Source organism: Sinocyclocheilus rhinocerous, unplaced genomic scaffold (genome assembly GCF_001515625.1).
Source record: "Sinocyclocheilus rhinocerous isolate Xijiao unplaced genomic scaffold, SAMN03320098_v1.1 scaffold166, whole genome shotgun sequence".
NCBI classification, from domain to species: Eukaryota; Metazoa; Chordata; class Actinopteri; order Cypriniformes; family Cyprinidae; genus Sinocyclocheilus; species Sinocyclocheilus rhinocerous.
This window is the reverse complement of record NW_015633186.1, coordinates 3,046,117-3,067,682: the sequence shown is the minus strand read 5'-3', so window position 1 is coordinate 3,067,682 and position 21,566 is coordinate 3,046,117. Positions and strand designations below refer to the sequence as shown.

At 37.7% G+C, this 21,566-nt stretch overlaps 2 protein-coding genes across 5 annotated transcripts in view; one reads left to right on the top strand and one right to left on the bottom strand.

The window, feature by feature from the left end:
• The first annotated feature begins 4,913 nt into the window (after positions 1 to 4,913).
• Positions 4,914 to 15,244, top strand: LOC107743695 (kinesin light chain 1-like). Of its 4 annotated transcripts, none has more exons than XM_016557071.1 (14): positions 4,916 to 4,970; positions 5,960 to 6,046; positions 9,118 to 9,344; positions 9,431 to 9,661; positions 12,097 to 12,172; positions 12,449 to 12,674; positions 12,768 to 12,855; positions 13,003 to 13,104; positions 13,541 to 13,714; positions 13,821 to 13,920; positions 14,029 to 14,078; positions 14,166 to 14,296; positions 14,385 to 14,451; positions 14,978 to 15,244. In XM_016557071.1, the coding sequence occupies exons 3-14, from the start codon at positions 9,126 to 9,128 to the stop codon at positions 15,062 to 15,064; spliced, it is 1,551 nt and encodes a 516-aa protein (XP_016412557.1). In that variant the 5' UTR covers positions 4,916 to 4,970; positions 5,960 to 6,046; positions 9,118 to 9,125; the 3' UTR covers positions 15,065 to 15,244. The 4 variants fall into 4 exon arrangements, with proteins under 4 accessions (XP_016412558.1, XP_016412557.1, XP_016412556.1 ...); XM_016557070.1 differs by having other exon boundaries at positions 5,960 to 6,071; XM_016557069.1 differs by having other exon boundaries at positions 5,960 to 6,223.
• A 1,515-nt stretch (positions 15,245 to 16,759) lies between these two features.
• ercc2 (excision repair cross-complementation group 2) overlaps positions 16,760 to 21,566 on the bottom strand; it is a 10,025-nt gene continuing 5,218 nt past the window's right edge. The window contains exons 12-23 of the mRNA XM_016557068.1: positions 20,930 to 21,048; positions 20,520 to 20,589; positions 20,345 to 20,414; positions 19,886 to 19,987; positions 19,493 to 19,556; positions 19,282 to 19,403; positions 19,093 to 19,185; positions 18,897 to 18,969; positions 18,345 to 18,415; positions 18,095 to 18,238; positions 17,881 to 18,024; positions 16,760 to 17,651 (exon numbers count right to left, since the gene is read on the bottom strand). Coding sequence (XP_016412554.1) covers positions 17,559 to 17,651; positions 17,881 to 18,024; positions 18,095 to 18,238; positions 18,345 to 18,415; positions 18,897 to 18,969; positions 19,093 to 19,185; positions 19,282 to 19,403; positions 19,493 to 19,556; positions 19,886 to 19,987; positions 20,345 to 20,414; positions 20,520 to 20,589; positions 20,930 to 21,048 — 1,165 coding nt within the window. The 3' untranslated portion in view covers positions 16,760 to 17,558. The remainder of the gene's footprint in view (positions 17,652 to 17,880; positions 18,025 to 18,094; positions 18,239 to 18,344; positions 18,416 to 18,896; positions 18,970 to 19,092; positions 19,186 to 19,281; positions 19,404 to 19,492; positions 19,557 to 19,885; positions 19,988 to 20,344; positions 20,415 to 20,519; positions 20,590 to 20,929; positions 21,049 to 21,566) is intronic.

Genomic DNA, 21,566 nt, shown 5'->3' with positions numbered 1-21,566 from the left:
TGAGTCAGACTTCCAGTCTAGTTACTGTATTACAAATACCAGTTACTTTAAGGGTTAATGGGGAGCTTATTGACACTACAGCTCTTATAGATTCTGGGGCAGCAGGAAATTTCATTGATTCTGAATTCTCCAAGACTCATAAAATTCCCCTTGTTCCATGTGAATCTCGTTTGGCAGTGGCAGCGTTAGACGGGCGTCCTCTGGGTTCCGGCCGGATTCAGTTCATCACAGAGGATTTATCCTTACGCACAGGAGCCCTCCACACTGAGACGATCCGTTTATTTGTTTTCTGTACATCTCTGTGAAAAAAACATTGCTGGATAACTTGAAATTGAGTCATATGGTTTAGTGCTAAGGTGGCAGATATGTTCTCGCTTTGCTTTTACTGTCAGTGGAAAGGTCATTAAGCATTTGATTCATATACTGACACTTTGCTGGCTCTGTTTTGTGTTACATATCCCATTTCTATACAGTCAGTCCATACACTTACTAACAGACACCCATCGACTCTACATGCACTTTTCCAGAACTCCTTGAAAGCACAGCTATAACTGCTAGATTAACAGCTGTGCTGTGAGCGTCACCTGGGGTGTTGGGGGGGGGGCTTCACGCAGACATGTTCATTGCATTCTCTGTGCTTAGCACTGCTCCCCCATAACCTGTCTGCTTAGACTAAAGCCTCTCCACCTCTGGCCATCTTCAGTCATTTATACTTTAATGAATGGTGCTTGTCTAAAACAAATACATTGTGCCTCATTCTTAGGAAAGACACTATTTTTTTTCCCTTTGACTATTGGTATAATTAAAAAGAATGTCACATTACTTGATATATTGAACTCTGTTAAGTGTATATTTGGTACCACTTTATTTTAAGGTGTCCTTGTTACACGTTACATGTAATTACTATAGTATTAGCACAAAGTTATGCATAATTACATGCAATAACCCTAAACCAAACCCTATAGTAAATACATGCTGTTAATTAATATTACTCAGCGCCCAGGCACACAGAACACGAAAGCAGACGCTCTGTCAAGACTTTATGAGTCATCCTTGCAACCACCCTCCTGTGAATCCATCATCCCTTCTACCCTGGTTCTCGCTCCCATACAATGGGATATCATGACGGAGATCACAGAGGCCCAAGCCACCGATCCACCACGCCAAAAGCCCACCTAATCTCACTTACTCGCAGCGAGGAGACCTGGAATGAGGCACATGTCCACCTTCAACGGGCCGTTCGGCGAACAAGGGAACAAGCTGATCGTCGTCGGCGTGCCAACCCCAACTATCAGCCGGGTCAGTGGGTCTGGCTGTCTACCCGTGATCTTCGTCTGCGGCTCCCTTGCAAAAAGCTCAGTCCCAGGTATGTGGGCTGCCTGTCTGATTGTTAATAAAGCTGCACATGGATCCCAACGTCACTGAATCCTCATTACAGTACTTAAATGTATAAATACACTGTAACAAGAACACCTTAAAAAAAAGTGTAACCGTTTATTTTCATTGGAATATCAGCTTATTTCCACATCTGCGTGTATTGGCATTATATATTTGGATTTATTAAAAAACTTGATTACATTATTTAATTTTTGCTTGATATCATGCTTTCACTATCTATATGGATTTTTTTATATATAAAACATTCTTCGCATCCCTCACCTGTTTCAATCTGTTTGGGCTCTGACAATTCTTCCTTTAAAAATAATGGTTTATCCTTCTTCATATGTGTCTCTATGAGTATTTCATTGTTTACATCACAGGCCTCTTAAAGTTGACTAAAAAAAAAAAAAACAGTGCCTTGCTGTTTTGTCGGAAAAAAAAAAAAGCCCCCTGAATATATTGTTATATATTATTAAAATTATATTTTAGTATGTAATAATATGTTGTATATATTATAATATTATTTATTATTAATATTAATTATATTATATTTACAGATAAATGTGAATATGTAAAAACATTCAATTTTGTATAAATTCTGTTATTAGCTATTTTTTGCAGGGACAAAAACATGTTTCGACAGAATGACAGAAATGTTATAAATTGTTATTTTTTCCCAAGAATGTGCCATTTATCATAAGACAAAGTGAAACTAAGTGATATTATCACAATTAGTGGAATTATCTATTCAAATTATATAAATGATTAATAACAGTACAGTGCATCCCTACTGCTAATTTGCAAGTCTATAACCATGTATTTAAGAATGGGGGTAATAGTTTAAAAAACTGTAATTGTTCAATTTTTTTTTTTTTTTTTTTTTTTGAGAGTTATAATTGGAAAGGCACTGCAACTAACAATTCGCTGAATTTGGTAGATATCTTGAATTTGCATCTTACTGACAGTTTCAGACAGGAGTGTCCTGACATACAAATTGAATTCAGTAGTGCCACGTAAACTGTTAAGTGTGGTTCAGCAGAGACAACAGAGAGAGAGAGAGAGAGATAAAAAGGGGGTTTTAGTGGTTCTATTGACTTTGGCCTCATCACATTTAGAGATATAGATTAGCTCTCTCGTTGTTTGAGAACATTGCCCTGCACTGGCCCAGCCAAGCTGCCCTTATTGGGAGTGGATCTGCCCCTGGCTCTTCTAGCAGCTGAACCATTAATCACAGTCTCATATATCTGCTCACAGTTGCTATCACGCTCCTTCCACTTTATATCCCTGCACTAATTTTTCTTCCTAAATCACACACTGGTTTTACTCTTTCCATGCAGCAAAGTGTGCCAGTGTCACCATTATTCCTTTTTCAGTTGCATTCTGCAACACAACCCTCTCTTTCAGTTCTTCACGCTCTATGTTAAACCAAAGACGATTCCTAGATGCATCCTGATCTGCATGGTTCCTATCGTTAAGTTAAGCCTGTCTGATGGGTCCGAAGCTAATGCTGCTTATTTTACACACCCAGACAACACCCCCTCCCTCTTACCCCAACTCACCCTAAGCAGCTTTATTGAAACTATGCCAATGTGGCATCACAGAGACTCCTCCCAATGCATGTCCAACATAGAGGCCATCTAGAATGATTTGTGACTGTCTGATGTAACAGATTTACATTTACTTTGCATTTGCAGCAAGTAATGTGTAATGTTTTTGTTGCTAAGCATTGATAAAAGAAGCAGCTTGTCATCATTACATATGCACAATGTCCTAAAATGCTGTCTAGGTAGGCAACTCTTATTTTTTATTCTATATTTTCACAATAAAAGTGGGCTGCCTCACTAATGCTGTCATTAGTGAAGCAGTCAAGTCATTCTAATTAAATGTCACTTGAAATGTGAGGCTTTGTAATCATAACTGAACTATTTACAAACACTGACTTATTTATAATAATCACTCAAAAAAATTAATTAATTAATTAATTACTAAAAAATAAAAATAAAAATACTGTGCCAATGTTTCCACCAGGCTATTATGGGATGGTATGTTGGTGCCTGTACTTTTTAGTGATACAATGTCAATATAGCAATCTACTTGAACTAAAATCTGCTTTTTACCATAAAATGTACTCCTGTCTATCATGATAATACAGGTGGTAAAATAGAAATGCACATAAGGAGTTCATGGCAATTCCAAGATGTCCATAAAACATGGGCAGAAAACAACACACATGACACTAAAATAATCAACTAAATAATATACATTACTGATAACGATATTAAAATATAACCGTGTCCCTTTCCTGTTTTTCAGCATAAATTATATGGTAATTCAGAGTTTTTAATTACAAAAAATGTGACAGTATTTTATGGTAAAACTACATCTAATGCTTTCTCAAACCGTTTACAGTCTTTTTTTTATGGAGCTGCATTGCAGATGGTTAGGCCTACTTTTCTAAATTTGAGAAATTGTTATTTTTTCCCAAGAATGTGCCATTTATCATAAGACAAAGTGAAACTAAGTGATATTATCACAATTAGTGGAATTATCTATTCAAATTATATAAATGATTAATAACAGTACAGTGCATCCCTACTGCTAATTTGCAAGTCTATAACCATGTATTTAAGAATGGGGGTAATAGTTTAAAAAACTGTAATTGTTCAATTTTTTTTTTTTTTTTTTTTTTGAGAGTTATAATTGGAAAGGCACTGCAACTAACAATTCGCTGAATTTGGTAGATATCTTGAATTTGCATCTTACTGACAGTTTCAGACAGGAGTGTCCTGACATACAAATTGAATTCAGTAGTGCCACGTAAACTGTTAAGTGTGGTTCAGCAGAGACAACAGAGAGAGAGAGAGAGAGATAAAAAGGGGGTTTTAGTGGTTCTATTGACTTTGGCCTCATCACATTTAGAGATATAGATTAGCTCTCTCGTTGTTTGAGAACATTGCCCTGCACTGGCCCAGCCAAGCTGCCCTTATTGGGAGTGGATCTGCCCCTGGCTCTTCTAGCAGCTGAACCATTAATCACAGTCTCATATATCTGCTCACAGTTGCTATCACGCTCCTTCCACTTTATATCCCTGCACTAATTTTTCTTCCTAAATCACACACTGGTTTTACTCTTTCCATGCAGCAAAGTGTGCCAGTGTCACCATTATTCCTTTTTCAGTTGCATTCTGCAACACAACCCTCTCTTTCAGTTCTTCACGCTCTATGTTAAACCAAAGACGATTCCTAGATGCATCCTGATCTGCATGGTTCCTATCGTTAAGTTAAGCCTGTCTGATGGGTCCGAAGCTAATGCTGCTTATTTTACACACCCAGACAACACCCCCTCCCTCTTACCCCAACTCACCCTAAGCAGCTTTATTGAAACTATGCCAATGTGGCATCACAGAGACTCCTCCCAATGCATGTCCAACATAGAGGCCATCTAGAATGATTTGTGACTGTCTGATGTAACAGATTTACATTTACTTTGCATTTGCAGCAAGTAATGTGTAATGTTTTTGTTGCTAAGCATTGATAAAAGAAGCAGCTTGTCATCATTACATATGCACAATGTCCTAAAATGCTGTCTAGGTAGGCAACTCTTATTTTTTATTCTATATTTTCACAATAAAAGTGGGCTGCCTCACTAATGCTGTCATTAGTGAAGCAGTCAAGTCATTCTAATTAAATGTCACTTGAAATGTGAGGCTTTGTAATCATAACTGAACTATTTACAAACACTGACTTATTTATAATAATCACTCAAAAAAATTAATTAATTAATTAATTACTAAAAAATAAAAATAAAAATACTGTGCCAATGTTTCCACCAGGCTATTATGGGATGGTATGTTGGTGCCTGTACTTTTTAGTGATACAATGTCAATATAGCAATCTACTTGAACTAAAATCTGCTTTTTACCATAAAATGTACTCCTGTCTATCATGATAATACAGGTGGTAAAATAGAAATGCACATAAGGAGTTCATGGCAATTCCAAGATGTCCATAAAACATGGGCAGAAAACAACACACATGACACTAAAATAATCAACTAAATAATATACATTACTGATAACGATATTAAAATATAACCGTGTCCCTTTCCTGTTTTTCAGCATAAATTATATGGTAATTCAGAGTTTTTAATTACAAAAAATGTGACAGTATTTTATGGTAAAACTACATCTAATGCTTTCTCAAACCGTTTACAGTCTTTTTTTTATGGAGCTGCATTGCAGATGGTTAGGCCTACTTTTCTAAATTTGAGCCAATTGAAATTATTAAGAATAAACTACATTTTAATTGAAGAGTTCAGATGCAAAAGCTGAAAAGAACCTATTCATTGCCATTAAAGTGAAATTACTGAACCTACACATAGGAGCCTTATTTAAAAAAAAAAAAAAAAAAACTAATTTTAGAAGAAAATTTCAAACGGCGCTTAGAGGCTTTTGCATCTGAACTCTTCAATTGCATATCTGATTCAAGTATATTTGTAATTAGTCATCATGACACCCTCCAATAAAAAAGCATTAGTGTGCACGCCTCATGTATTTGTTGATGTGGTAATGCTCCATTAGGCGCAGTTCTGAGCTGCGGCAGATAGGTGGCCTGTGGTCGCGCAGGCAGCTCACGGCGCAGTCGCGGTAAATGAACGGACGGATCAGGTAAGCGCTGTTAATTCAACAACAGGTGAGTGAATGACCGCGACCGAGGCTCTGCTTGGCTGTTACATCCATTAATCGCGACTACATCAAGGAAATAAAGATGTGATGTGGATTGTTTTAGTCGGAATTGTCTGGTTATAAGTTCCGCGTCGTGGCCACTTGTCCGAGTTACTGCAGGTAAATAAATATTAGCTGCTAACACTCACTGGCCAACAGACTCTTTATATGACCTGGGAGAATAAAACGCTTTACAATGCGGTTTAATAGACTATTACACTCTCGTTTGTTGTCACTGTTTGTTTTTCCTGAATTAGCCTTCGTTACAACTGCTAATCTGGTGAAAGACAGCATGTTTAACAATTATCGTCAGTAAAAATCACTTTTAAAGAGGTCTACCCATCATAGGGTGTCATTGTTTGTGTATTATAGGAGATATTCATTCATTTTAGGTTGGCCAGCTTAATTGTCACAATGTAAATTTTATTCAAACGGGTTTATTTATTTTCGTGATATCTAATAATATTTTCCCTATAGCTATTTAGCTCTTCTATATATCTCTTATATTTGTCTGTAAATATATGTCTGTACTTAAAACAATTCTTTGTTTACACAACACGTGTCTGGAAATAGACGATTCAGCATCATGAGAGAATTAACACTTTACTATTCAATTGACAGATCAAATAGATCATTTTTGTCATTATTTACTCACCCTCATGTCAAGCCAAACCTCCAAATGTGTACGACCTTTTTTCTTCAATGAAGTTTGTGGATTCTTGTGCATTCTTTTCAATATACTGACAGTAAATAATGATTGACTGCTGTCAAGCTCCAAACAGAATGTGACTCCTGCTGTTCTGTGTTCCAAGTCTTCTAAAGCCATACAATAACTTTTGTAGCAAACAGACTTAAGTTTAAGTTGTTATTCGCTGAAATTTTGAATGAGAAGATTTGGAATATACCACACTAGTCATATGAACACATTTATGACACTTTTATGGGGAATCCTTCAAGTGTTGAACTGGATTCATTAAGCCAGGGTATTCAATGTAATTTTATACAGATCAGAACTGAAAGGCTTTTCAACAGCAACAGCCAAAATGGAGAAAAATAATTTGCCACAAGTAAAAAAAAAACAAAAAAACATGCAAGTTAGCCATTGGTCCACTCCACTCTTTAAGCATGCCAAACTGGTACCTAATGCATGTATCATTGTTTTGTTATTTTCTCAATTAATTAAGCTTAAACCCATATATCCCTGTTGATGACCTCATTGGTCTGGCGTAAACATTAGCTCAGTCCTTTACCTCCCCAGAGAGATCTCTGTTCCTACCTGTAAACTGATTCTTACCTAGCAACCCTTCTGCTTGTTTTCATGTGTTGGAGTGGCAGGCAGGCAAGATTCACTTCACTTTTCTCACTAACAGGAGTCTATGCTCTTATTATCTAAAATAGGGCACAATGTACTGTATTAATATGAAGTAATTTTCTGTTTTTATTTTTTACAGGTGTTTTACCTGTATTTAGAATTTTGCACTTCATTTTACAGTTAACTAAATTTCTGTAAAATTAATGGATTATGTCTTGGCAGACAATTACCTGTACATTTTTGCCAGTTTGTAATTGTTGTATTCTGTGTTGTATTCTCTGGTGCTTCCTAAAAAACATATATCCCATCTTTATTATGAAGATTTTTCTTTCTTTGCAGCCAAAGGAGATCTTGCTTTTAGTGTGAATTAAGGTTAGTTTCTGATATTCTATACTGCGTGTGATATAATTTTACCTGTGACCCTTTTCTGTTTGTTTAGTAGTTGTTTGTGTGGAGTTTGTCTACACATTTTCCAGACAATTTTCTTCCTGAAATATCACCTACGGTGTTTCTTGGCAGTGTGCATTTATTATGCCACCCACATTAACAACAATGACTGTGTACTGTAGGTTTATGTAGCTGAAGTCTAGCAAAAGTTGCTCTGCAAGTATAATTTGAATGCTGAGACTTTTTTATGCTGCACATAGCATTTTAAAAACTATAAAATATGGAGATAAAATGGAATGATAGAAATGTTTTGTGACACAGAAGCAACATATAAAATACACCCATTTACACTGAATGTTTGAAAAAAAGACGTCAAGCACACAAACCACTTTCTATTTAGTAAATCTGTTTAAATCCAGACTATTTAAGCAGTTTATACAGTAGCTGAACTTTGGGGTTTACCTTCTGATATGTGTTAATTACCGTTAGATATTTGAATATTTTTGAAAAAAGTCACCAAGCTTGCTTTTTTTAAAAATCAAAAACAGTAAAAACAGTAATATTGTGAGATATCGTTCAATTTAAAATGAGTGTTTTTTATTTGAATATAATTTAAAAAGTAATTTATTCCTGTGACGGCAAAGCTGAATTTTCAGCAGCCAATAGTCTTCAGTGTAACAGGATCCTTCAGAAATCATTCTAAAATGTTGATTTGGTGCTGAAGAAACATTTCTTATTATTACCAATGTTAAAGGTCTTCCCACATCGTGACGTGGGGGCGTGTTCGAACGAGCCGTTTTAGGTAGGTGTGGCTGACTCTTAACTTTTATAAAGAATATCTCTTTGGATTTGAGACTTTAGTCTTTGCAACTTTACAGATCTTCTTTATGCACCAAGAGCTTGTAACACTTTAAAGAGAAGGGAAAAATTGAAATCGCATCATATGACACCTTTAAAAACAGTTGTGCTGCTTTATATATTTGTGAAAGATGTGATACATTGTTTCATGATACTTTAAAATAGGAAGTTTAAAAGAACAGCATTTATTTGAAATTTTATAACATTATAAATGTCTCTCACTTTTGATCAATTTATTGCATGCATGCTCAAAAAAAAACTTTTGTCATGAACTATATGTCAGTTTACCACTTTGAATAATCATTTGCATCATCAAAACACATACTCAATATAGTAACCCAGAAAACGTGTGAATGTTATAATGCACTCCTGCATGCTATGTGAACAATTCCCTAGAGTCCTGGTCAATTTGCACACTAAATGCATGTTAATACCAAATGTATATTTTCCTCCCTAGGGTCTTGAATGTCAGACATGTTGTCAGGGGAGGAAATCTTATGCAGCACCCAGCAGGTGATCGCGGGGCTGGAGGCTCTGCGTGGAGAGAACCGCACGCTGCTGGACAGCCTGCAGGAAACGCTCCAGAGTCAGACGCCCAGCGAGAGCGCTAGTCTGGAGCAGGAGAAGACCAACATCATCTTAGAGTCTCTGGAGAGGATTGAACTGGGCCTAGGAGAGGCGCAAGTGAGCGGCGCAGTCAACTTCATTCACTTGCTGTCTCATTAAGAGCCTTTTCACTCACCCTAGCTGTCTGTTTCCCGCTCATCCAGGTGATGATGGCGCTGTCAGCACACCTGGGCTCTTTGGAGGCAGAGAAGCAGAAGTTGCGTGCTCAGGTGCGGAGGTTGTGCCAGGAGAACCAGTGGCTAAGGGACGAGCTGGCCCGGGCCCAGCAGCAGCTACAGGAGCGGGAACAGGAAGTGGTTACTTTAGAGGAGCAGAACAGACACCTGCAGTTCATGAGCAGCATCCGCAAGTACGACCACGAAGAGCCACCTATGGTAAGGGTTCATCTTGAAAACATTCATATGGTTAAAACATTTAGGTTTATAGGCTAAACGTTTGTTCTAGACTAGCTTTGTGGATGTGGGTTTTTGTAAGAAAATGGCTAGCAATTAAATCACCTTCACCCACCTTCACCTGTCCCTTAGTCTGGTTGACTGTTGGGGCGCCACAGATGCTCTGGCAACCAGCTTCTTCCATTCCTCCCTCTTCTCAGCTTTTCTCAAGGTCTCGCCCAGCATCAGGCCTGTCCACTCCTGAATGTTGTTTTCCCATCTCTTTCTCTTCCTCCCTCCTGGCACTGTGCCCTGCAGGACTGTCTTCGCAAGTCCTGATGACCTTATTAAATGGCTGTACCACCTCAGCTTCCATTTTTTCACCACAGTCAGGAGGTCATCATATGGCCCAATGGTCCGCCGAATTCTGTCATGTACTTCTTCGTTGGAGATGTGATTTCTGTAGAAGATGCCGAGGAGTTTTCTGAAGCATCTCATCTCCATGACCTGAACTTTCCTTTCCAGTTCAGCTGTTAGTGTCCAAATCTCACAGGCATATAAAAATATGGACATGACTAGGGAGCGCATCAGTCTGATCTTTGAGCTGAGGGCTATGTTCCTGTCACTCCAGATGGTCTTTAATTTTGTCAGTGCCGCTGTGGTCTGGGCGATCCTGGCGAGTATCTCAGGTTTGGACCCTTCATCCGCAACGAAAGCTTCCAGGTATTTCTACAGTATTATTAAGGTTGAACGCCTTTTTGAAGTCCACAAAAAAAGTTTTGTTGATGTTGTAGGTATCTCTCACATATTATCCTAAGGTTGAAGATCTGCTCTGTTTGCTTCCCTTGTCTGAAGCCCGCTTGTTCTTCAGCGATGATCTTGTCCGTTTGCGGCTTCAATCGATTCAGTAGGATCTTTAGCATGACCTTGCTTGGGTGGCTTATAAGGCTGATGGTACGATAATTCTGGCAAAGTTGTAGATTTCCTTTCTTAGGGAGGATGATGATGAGAGACTGGGTCCATGGTTTGGGCCATTCTCCTGTCTGCCAGATCTTGTTGCAGATATTCAGTAGAGCACCTATCATGGCATCTCCCCCTGCTTGCATGAGCTCCGCAGGGACGTTATCCACTCCCGCCGACTTCCCCTTCTTAAGAGATTTCATTGCTTCTTCCACTTCTGTGCGAAGGATGGGGTAGTTGTCATTGTCGGTTGCTGGAGGGACATTCAGTACCTCTGGATCTCCTGTGGTTTCATAGCTGTACAGCTCTGAGCAGTACTCAGTCCACCTCTTTAGGATGTCCTGTTCTTCAGTCAGACAATTACCGTCCTTGTCTTGTATGGCTTGTGTTCACTCTTGCATTGTGTTGGTCAGGTCTTTCAACAGCTGGTATGCTTAAACAATTAAATGCACACAATTAAATAATATTTGACAAAATAACATATTGATTGGAAACAATATTCTGTGTGATATTAACCTTGATTGTTTTTTCTTGATTTTCTTTCATTTATTTTATCTCATATTTCATCTCAGGCATATTTTTTGCTGCGGTTATGTCTGATAAATAATTTTAAATAAATAAATATATATATTTAATTTTTTTGCAGTGGGACAATCACAATTTGTGTAAGATCTATATAACATCTCTTCCATCTTTTTTTGACCCTCTAACTCTAGCACTCTCTATTCTAATTCTATTATTTAAAAAAAAAAAACTTGCACTCTATTAATTTACTGCTTGTTTTCTTTAAAAAAAACACTAGCTTTTCTAATCTTTTTGTATTCTATCTATTTGCTTTCTTTTTATTTGTTATACAATTAACAAAAGCAAAAAAGGCCTCTAACACTAGCTTGCTCTATTCTTTTTCTATTCTATCTGTTTTCTTTTCTTTTTTTTTCTTTTCTATTTGGATTATCATAGTTTTAAACAATGTAATTCATATTTTCATGATGGATTTTCATATTTTATCTAATGTCTGTGCTTGACACAATGCTAAAACAATGCCATCCATACAAAATGGCATTTAATAAGGAAAAATAAATGCATGGCATGACATAAAGTCAGTCTGACCTTCATATAACAAGAAAAAAAAAAAGGTTGAGATCTGAAAAATCAACACTTGGGACATAAAAGTACCAAAAGTAAAAAAAAAAAAAAAACACCCACCTTTTTGACTTGAAGGCCCACCACTGACCCCAATATAATCAAAGATATTTCCGTATTTCTACAGTAGTTATGACAAAGATGCTTGATTTCAAACTTTTTTTATTAACAAAATCTAGGAGTATTGATAAATTAAATTAACCATGATTTATTAGATTAACCATGATTCATATTGTGATTTCAAAAACTGTATGATTGGGCACCACTGGTCTAAAGGCTATTCAAAATATTAAATCGTAAACTCATGACATGCTCATGCTGTTTGTTTCTTACAGGAGGATAAAGATTCTACTTCAGGGAAGGGGTCCCTTGATGATCTCTTTCCTTCTGAAGAAGAGGAGCAATCACACAGTACGGCACTCCTCACAGACCACAGCTGTTCCTTTACACATTTGTTTACTGAGTTTTTGCCATGTCAGCTGTTAGAGCAAGCAAGGGTTTGGTTAACGCAAGGTTTAGGACAGTGTTAAGTTTCAACCACAGTTAGGATTTACTATAACCACAACTAGAATTTCAAAAATCAGGAACTTGAGAAATGTCACAAGATTGGTTTGAACTCATGATCACCGCAGCTCAATCTATCGGAGCATGTGTGCATGTGTCTCAGCTCTACTCTTGTATTTGCAGTGTCTCAGCCGCACAGTAGTGCTGCTGCTGCTGCCCAGCAGGGAGGATATGAGATCCCTGCCCGCCTCCGAACTCTCCACAACCTGGTGATCCAGTACGCCTCTCAGGGCCGCTATGAGGTGGCCGTGCCGCTCTGCAAGCAAGCTCTGGAGGACCTGGAGAAATCCTCAGGCCACAGCCATCCTGATGTTGCTACCATGCTCAATATCCTGGCTTTAGTGTACAGGTCACACATTCATTTAACCTTAAGTGTAAATATAATTATTAATCTGTATTACATTCTAATCTTATTAAATAACATTAATATTATGCTATACAGGGATCAAAACAAATACAAGGAAGCGGCCAATCTCCTGAATGATGCATTGGCTATCCGCGAGAAGACATTAGGCATTGACCATCCAGCAGTATGTACTGTTTGAAGATGGAATGTGTTACTGTTATAGTTTGCTTTGCTCGTTTTTTCTTTTTGTGTTTCACTGAAAAGTCAATAGTCACATATGCAATCTATATACATTAGGTCCCTTTCCTTGAGTTTATGTTTGTGTCTGTAGGTGGCAGCTACTCTGAATAATCTGGCTGTGTTGTATGGAAAAAGAGGGAAGTATAAAGAGGCAGAGCCGCTGTGTAAAAGAGCTCTGGAGATCAGAGAAAAGGTACTGACACAAAAAGAGTGAGTGGTTTTCCCACCTGTCCTTTCTATAACAGCTATCAGATCAAATCAACTTACCTATCAGTGAGATGTTTTGTTTTTCTTGAAAGAAAATAATTTCATTTAGCAAGGATGCATTAAATTGATCAAAGGCTTTTACATTACATATGTAAAAAAAAAATCTATTTCAAATAAATGCTATTCTTCAAATGTTCTGTTCATCAAAATATCCTGGTTTGCACAAACACAACATTGATAATAACAAGAAATGTTTCTTGAGTAGCAAATCATCATGTTATAATGATTTTATCCTTATCCAGTAAATCAAGGACAACTGGAAAAGTCATGGAGCCTTTAAATATTGTTGTGGCCTTGGAGTCAAAAAGGTTGAGAACCACTGGTCTAGATGAAATATCTTGCCTATCTTTGTCTGTTGGCAGGTGCTTGGGACAGATCACCCTGATGTAGCCAAGCAGCTGAATAACTTAGCCCTCCTATGCCAGAACCAGGGCAAATACCAGGAGGTGGAGCAGTACTATGAACGTGCGCTGCACATTTACCAGAGCCAGTTGGGTCCAGACGATGCCAACGTGGCCAAGACCAAGAACAACCTGGTCAGGATAGGAAATGAGTATCATGTCAAATGATAGTGTTTTTTTAATAATGGTAGCAGTAGTATATTATGCATGTTATATAATATACCATTAATTTGCCCTTCAGGCCTCCTGTTATCTCAAGCAGGGGAAATACAGGCAAGCTGAGGCTCTTTATAAAGAGATTCTGACTCGTGCTCATGAGAAGGAGTTTGGCTCAGTGGAGGGTAAAATCAATTTGACTTCTGCCTTCAGAGGAATTTTTAGACACCGTAGTTTGACCTGCTAAGCATACTTGTCCAGTAGTAAATTAATATTTTCACATGCATATATAGGGGACGGACGGCCGGTTTGGATACATACAGAGGAGGGAAGCTCTAGACAGGTATGTTTTCAATCCAAATATGCATGTTCTATTAGGAGAAATAGCCTTTTAATGTACTTTTTCACGCGCGCGTGTGTGTGTGTGTAGGATGGTCTGGGAAGTCTGAAGCGCAGTGGATCGTTCACCAAGCTCCGGGAATCTATAAGACGAAGCAGTGAGAAGCTTGTTCGGAAACTTAAAGGAGTTGGAACACAGGAAACAGCCCCTCGAGCTGCTGGGTAATGATATTCTGCTTATTGTTCAGCTCTCGTCACTTTTGATGTAGAAGAGAGCAGTATTTTTAACTACTCATTTATTTTTAAACAGGATGAAGAGAGCCAATTCTCTAAATGTGCTTAATGTGGGTCTCAAAGAAAGTCAAGAGGCTGCTATGGTAAGTGTTGAGTCTTTGCTTTCAAATTTGCTCAAGTATCTTATATTCACTAAGACTGCATTTATTTGAGCAAGTATTTGATCATTTATTTTGATACAGTAAAATTTTATATTGTGAAATAATATGATTTATAATGTTTTCTATTTGAATATAGGATCCTTCAGATATCATTCTAATATGCTGATTTGGTGCTTAATAAACATTTCGTATTATTATCATTGTTGAAGACAGTTGTGCTGCTATATATTTCTGGTGGAAACTGATACATTTTTTTCAGGATTCTTTGATCAAAAGTGACAGTAAAGACATTTATAATATTACAAAAGATTACTATATCAAATAAATGCTGTTCTTTTGAACTTTATATGAATCAATTTAATGTATAATTGCTGAATAAAAGTATTTTCTTCTCAGTGGACCCAAACTTTTGAAGGGTGATGCATACTTTTACAGTAATCAGGAATTAGTTAACAGATGGTGATTGAGAATGGTTATCGGATAATGAAAGTCTATTTTGTCTTTTCAGAAGCCCAATAGGCTGACAGATGCACGGGGACTGAGTTCAAGCACGCAGAGTTTAGCACGCCGTGCATCTCTGAGCGGTGACAGCTAACTTTCAGACATGCCATATGACATCAGGACTGATGCAGAGATGTCAGCCTCACATCTGGCTGGTCTGTAATGACTGCAAAGGTCATATTTGACAATAATATGAGGAATAGTATGTGACGATGAATGCACACACTTCACAGCAGTCTGTCAAAGTGCTTCTGGAAAAGGAGAGCACACTTTGTCTTTACAAAAATATTTTTTACACCGTAAAATCAGTTCAGTCTACTCATTTTTAAAAGCCTGTTGCAATATAAAATGTCACAGAAATGTATGATTTATTGCATTTCAAAGATAGGACCATTAGGCAGGGTGCAGTTTTTTTAATAAAAGTGCGATCACATTTTATTGCTCAGCAGAATTTTGCAGGCAAAATCCAGTCATTTCAATCGGAATCCATGCACTCAGGACTTTTGTTTATTTAGGTTTCACTCATGTTCAGGTTGGTCGCGCAAATTTGCTACATTGACCAACAGAAAGCCTTTGTTGTGAAAGTCTCTATTTTGTAAGCCTAATTCATTGCTACATTATTGACAATGGACATTTTTTTGCCTGCATAATTTCTCCAAAATTTTACTTATGTGACTGCACCTTACCACTGTTTACTTAGAATATTGTAGCAATATGTGACATACATTCCATGTCCTCACACTACCATCCAATAGAATTATAGTATTGGAATTGAACAATTTGCACTTAAGGGATAGGGATACTTGGTAATAAAGCTCTTCTGATTCTGATTCTGATTCTGATAGTGAAAAAAATTTAAATTCTGTCATTAATTACGCACCCCCGCAAGACCTTCGTTCATCTTCAGAACACAAATTAAAATATTTTTGATGAAATCCGAGAGCTTTCTGACCCTGCTTAGACAGCAATGCAACTGAAACGTTCCCAGGCCCAGAAAGGTAGTAAGGACATTGTTAAAACAGTCCATGTGAACAGTAGTTCAACCATAATGTTATGAAGCTTTGAGAATACTTTTCGTGCACAGAGAAAACAAAAACGACTTTATTCAACAATTCTTTGCAGGGTCAGAAAGCTCTCGGATTTCATCAAAAATATCAAAATTTGCGTTTCGAAGATGAATGAAGGTCTTGTTTGGAACAACATGAGGGTGAGTAATTAATGACAGAATTTTCATTTTTGGGGTAACTATCACTTTAAATCTTCAAATGGCTTCTAAATGCTCTTAAAGGCACAATATGTAATTTTCGCCGCTAGAGGGTGTGTATTCAAAATAAACAAATAGACAAAGGCGTAGTTTGATGATGCCGTGACTGAGTGTGGAATCATGGGAGTTGTCGTCTTCATCCCCACAGCCGATGCAATCGACTCGAAAGCAGCAGAGCTTTTATTATGCCACAGTCGACCGCTTCCGCTCCTTCCGGTCGTGCGGATGTGGAAAAAAAAGCAGCGCTGTTTTATCATACTAGATACATTTGAACGTTCTGTCATAATGCTACTCTGTGCGGTTGTCACCGGTCTATTAAAACATACAACATATTAAAGCGTCTTTGGTGTTTCCATGTTTTCTACAAAACAAAACCGGAAATCGAGGGGTTATGACGTCATTGGCAGGCGACACAATGACACTATGGAAACGGTCCGTGTCACTAGTTAAAATTGCTTATTTCTCTGGATTTAAACATTCTTCGAAACATTTGGGATAATGTAAGTACACAAGTCAGCAAAATATATAACACTGTTCTAGTGGTTTTTGGATATTTCAATAAAAAAATCTTACATATTGTGCCTTTAACTCAAAAATTCCTAATGGTAATCCATGATGTTACATTCCAAGATGATTGTAAGACATGCTGTTTTTTATACTAATTTGTATGTTTCTGAGGTAATGTCAACCAATTGTGGTACATACTTGTGCCTATAATATAAGGGACTTTTGATTTTTCAATTTCAAGCACATGTACTTTATATTTATGCATGCTGTGCTGTTGCTTTAGTTTAAGCACTTCTCAACACAATAGGAAGGATTTTACATGTGCAGAATTTCAGGGTACACGGCTAATATATAGTATATAACTTGAATCTTGCTAGTGGATGTAGTTACTGAGAGGTTAGACATCAAATGAGCTGTTATATAATCTAAACAGCTGTACATTCTATATTGTTGAATCATGTTACAGATTCCGTGAGCTTAGGGAGTATATTTATATACTGAACGTTGCTGATGAACCAAATAAAATTGTTCTACCTCTGTTAAAATCAATATGTGTAAAAAGTGTTTTCAGATAATTAGGTGGTTGACAGCTGATACGGCCCAATCAATAGCTGGTATGCAACTCCTGGTGACCTCCAGTAGTTTCCCCTTAATTCAGTGTGCTTGTGTGCCCTCTGCAGCTGGTTTTGAGACAGCATGTTTCTCTTCAAACAGTAAAGAACAACACGGGCTAAAGAACAGCATTTATTAATGCTTCTTGTTGTAGAAAACACCATATTAAAGAATACATATATACGCATCTCCCAGACCAGAGACCTCAGGCTTGTTGAGCGATCTGAGCAATTTTCTGAAGCATGTCCTCAGATTGCAGTTGTTCCAGGGTCAGCAGGGACAGACCCAACTGATCCTCCTGCCACACAAACATGACACAAAGACTCTTAATACAACATAAATAAAAACATGTACCTCACAACCTCATCCCTGTAAACGTAGCATTGCGCTTTTGTTTTTTGTGTATATATGTACGATTTAAACTGGTTTAAATTGATCAAAAATTGAACTCAACTTATTGAATGAACACACATTAAGCGTGAGAGGTTTAGATCATTGAACAGGCTGAGGAAGGTTATTGTGGTTACCTGTCTGAAGGGCTGGGCCATCTGTCGTAGAAAGTGCTTGGCTAACTGCACAGTCTCATCAATGGTAAGATTTAGGCTTCCATCTGTAAGGTGTTCCTGAATCCAGCGGGGCAGCTTTCCTCGCTTATCCGCTCGTGCGTAACGCTGAGGGAAACACAAGAAGTAAACAACTTAGGGGAAAAAAATCATGCTACCTTCTCATCAGTTTACTTACCTTATCTGCAAAGATCATCAGGCCGTAGTCTGTTTTGCCTCGGATGGCTCTGCCCACACACTGAGCCGCATGGCGCATCGCATCAAACGTCAGAAAGTCATTTTCCCGGATTTGAAACTGATCTCTGAGGTATTCCAACCGTGCCTAATTCAAGCAAACAGGTCAGGGTATTTATTTTCATTACAGAATGTATTGGAAATCTTATAAATTAGAAATGTATTGGAGATCTGGGAGAAAAAGTTCTACAAACCTTGAGGATTCGGCTCTGGGTGTAAACGTACGGCACTCCAAACATGATAACGGCACGGCCAAAATGATGAACTGGGGTTGAAAAGAAAAACTGATGAATAAATGTTTACACTTAATTGTTTTAAAGAATTTGCTAATTATAACAAGTTTTCTGCATGTTTTACTTAGTAATTTTAAGACTAAGTAAAGAAAATTTTGGAAGGGCATTTTTAATGGAAGGGCACACAAAAATTTGTTTAAAACAAGACAAAAATATCTGCCAATAACATCAGAAAGATAAACTTCCTTCTCATGTTGTACCTCAAGTAAAATTATCTTGATTTAAGAATGTTTATATATTTGTACTGGGGAAAAAAGAACAAAAATACAGAGGAAGATATTCTTTTTTTTTTTTTACACGCAACATTTAATGCCATGACTTTATGAATGTAAGACTTTCTGCTCCAATTTAAAACTTTTCTAAGGCCTTAATTTATGGCAGGGTGAATTAAGTCTTAAGACCAGCAGAAAACCTGTATAAAGAACGCTCAAAATTGAAGGAAGTAGAATCCACCAAAGTCAATCCCCTCTGACACTTTCCCTCTTGCCACTGAGAGCAGAATTGCTCCTCTGCCGTTTTCACAGGCCTGAAAGTAAAAGACAACAAAAGTGATTACTTTAACACAGGGAACCTAAAATAAAGTCCACATCACTCAACACGATTACAGAAACTTGGATTAGGGAGCATTAAAACCCCAATGTTTATTGACCTCTTGATACTTCTCCAGGGCCATGCTGGTCTCAGCTGCATCCTGGGTTTCTATGAAAATGAGCTTGTTTCTTTGGATGTTCTCAAGGATGCCCTACAAATCCAGCAAGAGAATGAGTTGAGAATTAGTTATGATTATCATAACAGCACTTTCAGTGATTTGAGAAGGAATCAAGTTGTCTCTTCATACCTGTTCATACCATGAAGCCACAATGTTCTCCATGTATATGTAACTCGTGAAGAACGCAACGATCCCATCAGGAACGATGGCAGACATTTCCAGCAGCAGGTTTCCATAATTCCGGATCACAGCTATGGGATGTATTTTAAATAAAGAAGTTATCCTTTAACTGCACTGGCAAAATAAAATGAATAATGCAAACAAAAACAAAACAACTCGCCAAAATCTTCTCTGGTCTCAAACTTGGAGGTCATCGCTACTTGATCATTCCCTCTGCCAACAATCTGAAAGTTGGAAAAATATAATAGTTTAAAATGGTTAAAAATACACACACACACACACACACACACATATATATATATATATATATATATATATGCTTCTTAAAACTTCTGGAATCACACAATGAAACATAGTTAATAAACTTAATATATAAATACTCAGTTTCCCTTAAGCAGCTTTGTCAGCAGAAAATCACTGATTTAATGTGTTTTTAAAAGATGCCAGCCCAGTATATCTTCATTCGAAACTCTCTATTAAATATGTAAATATTTGCATAATTGCTTTCTTCAAATAGTAAACTACAATGGTGGCATTGCGAGTCGTAACTCACAAGAGGGCACAGACAGGTTCGTGCCAGTGTCATGGTGAAGGATGCCGTAGTGACTGGGTGGAAATCAAGGATACGTGGGTAGATGTCCAGCGGAGAGAGTGTCTGTTTAGAGAGAGAATCAAAAATGATCTAAATCAAATATTTGCTAACTCAAAATAGTGAAGCTTCTAAAACAAACAACTGCAGAAGATATTGTAAATAACATTTGTGTTTTGCAATAACAGTAGAAGTAAAGGCTACAGATGTTGTATAAAAGGTTCCCCATTAAACTAAAATTAGCAAGCTAAAGCAAACCCATTTTAAATGCGGCCTGCATGCTTTAAGGTGAAAGTGGAGTTTGTCTTACACAGATGGCATGAGTGTTACAGTGGGATTACAATGAAGAGATTAGTGAGCAGTGTGTGTGTAATCTAGTATTCATGGAAAGATGGGGCATATGGATTGAGGAGCACATTTTACCCCTGATGTGATGATGACTGATTGAAAGCGCCCAAACACTGGCTTTATGGCGATAGAGGGGTCCATGCAACTGCATAGAAAGAATCCAAAATTAGTGACAAAGCTAATAAACTAAATTAAAAAGATATTTAATAGAAAATGCGTGAGAAACTGTATTAGAGCAGAATTAATGCACCTGAAGTGAAGAACAGGATTTGCTATTGTTGGCGTTCTATCTTCAAAGGGCTCAATGATGATGGTAAAGCCTAAAAGAGAACAATTACACATAAGAACTCGCTTTTGCAGGAAATCATAAGTAGATTGAGGGGAGTCTGAGATATTAGCAGTGCTAAGGTGTGGTCACATGAGTGAAATTTCCGAAAAATTTCACGGGTCAAAAAAAATCCAAGACCCCCCCCCCCAACTTGTTACCAACTTGAACCCACTGCAAAATCTGCACAGGGAAACTGTTTGCTCACATGCAAAATTCCTAATCATATAGATTTCCTTTGAAATTGCTGGATTTCTCCAGCGCAAATTCACAGAATTAAATTTTATGTGACCACAGCTTTATGATGGGAGGAGGGCAGAATGATGCTTTGTTACCTTTGCTGTAAGTGCTGACAAGTGTGGCAAAGTGTGAGATCAAAGTAATGGCTGAGAAGTCAGCAATGTCTGCGATCTCCAGCGTCCTCAGCAGTGAGCGCAGCCGCTCTGCACAAAATCTGGAAGTGGATTAAATATTAATTTAGGCTGGGATGAATATGCTGCTTCATTACTTAAAGGGGGGGGGGTACAATGCTGTTTCATGCATTCAGAGTTGTTTACACTGTTAAAGAGTTGGATACTCATGCTAAGCATGGACAAAGTTTCAAAAAACTTTTTGGACGTATGACAGAGTATTTCTGTGCCAAAAATCTTACTTCCGGGTTCGTACAAGTTTCGGAGAGTTTTTTCGATCGTGGCTCTTAAAGGGTTAGTTCAGCCAAAAATAAAAATTAGGTTGTGTTTTACTCACCCCGATGCATCCTAGGTGTATATGACTTTCTTCTTTCAGACGAATCCAGTCGGAGTTATATTAAATTGTCTTTGATCTTTCAAGCTCTATCGTTGTACTCAGCGGGTGTTGCATTCCTTCTGTCCAAAAGACGTGAAAAAAAAAGCACCCTTCCACAAAAAAAAGTGTCTCACATGGCTCCGGGGGGTGAACAAAGGCCTCCTGTAGCGAATCGATGCGTTTTTG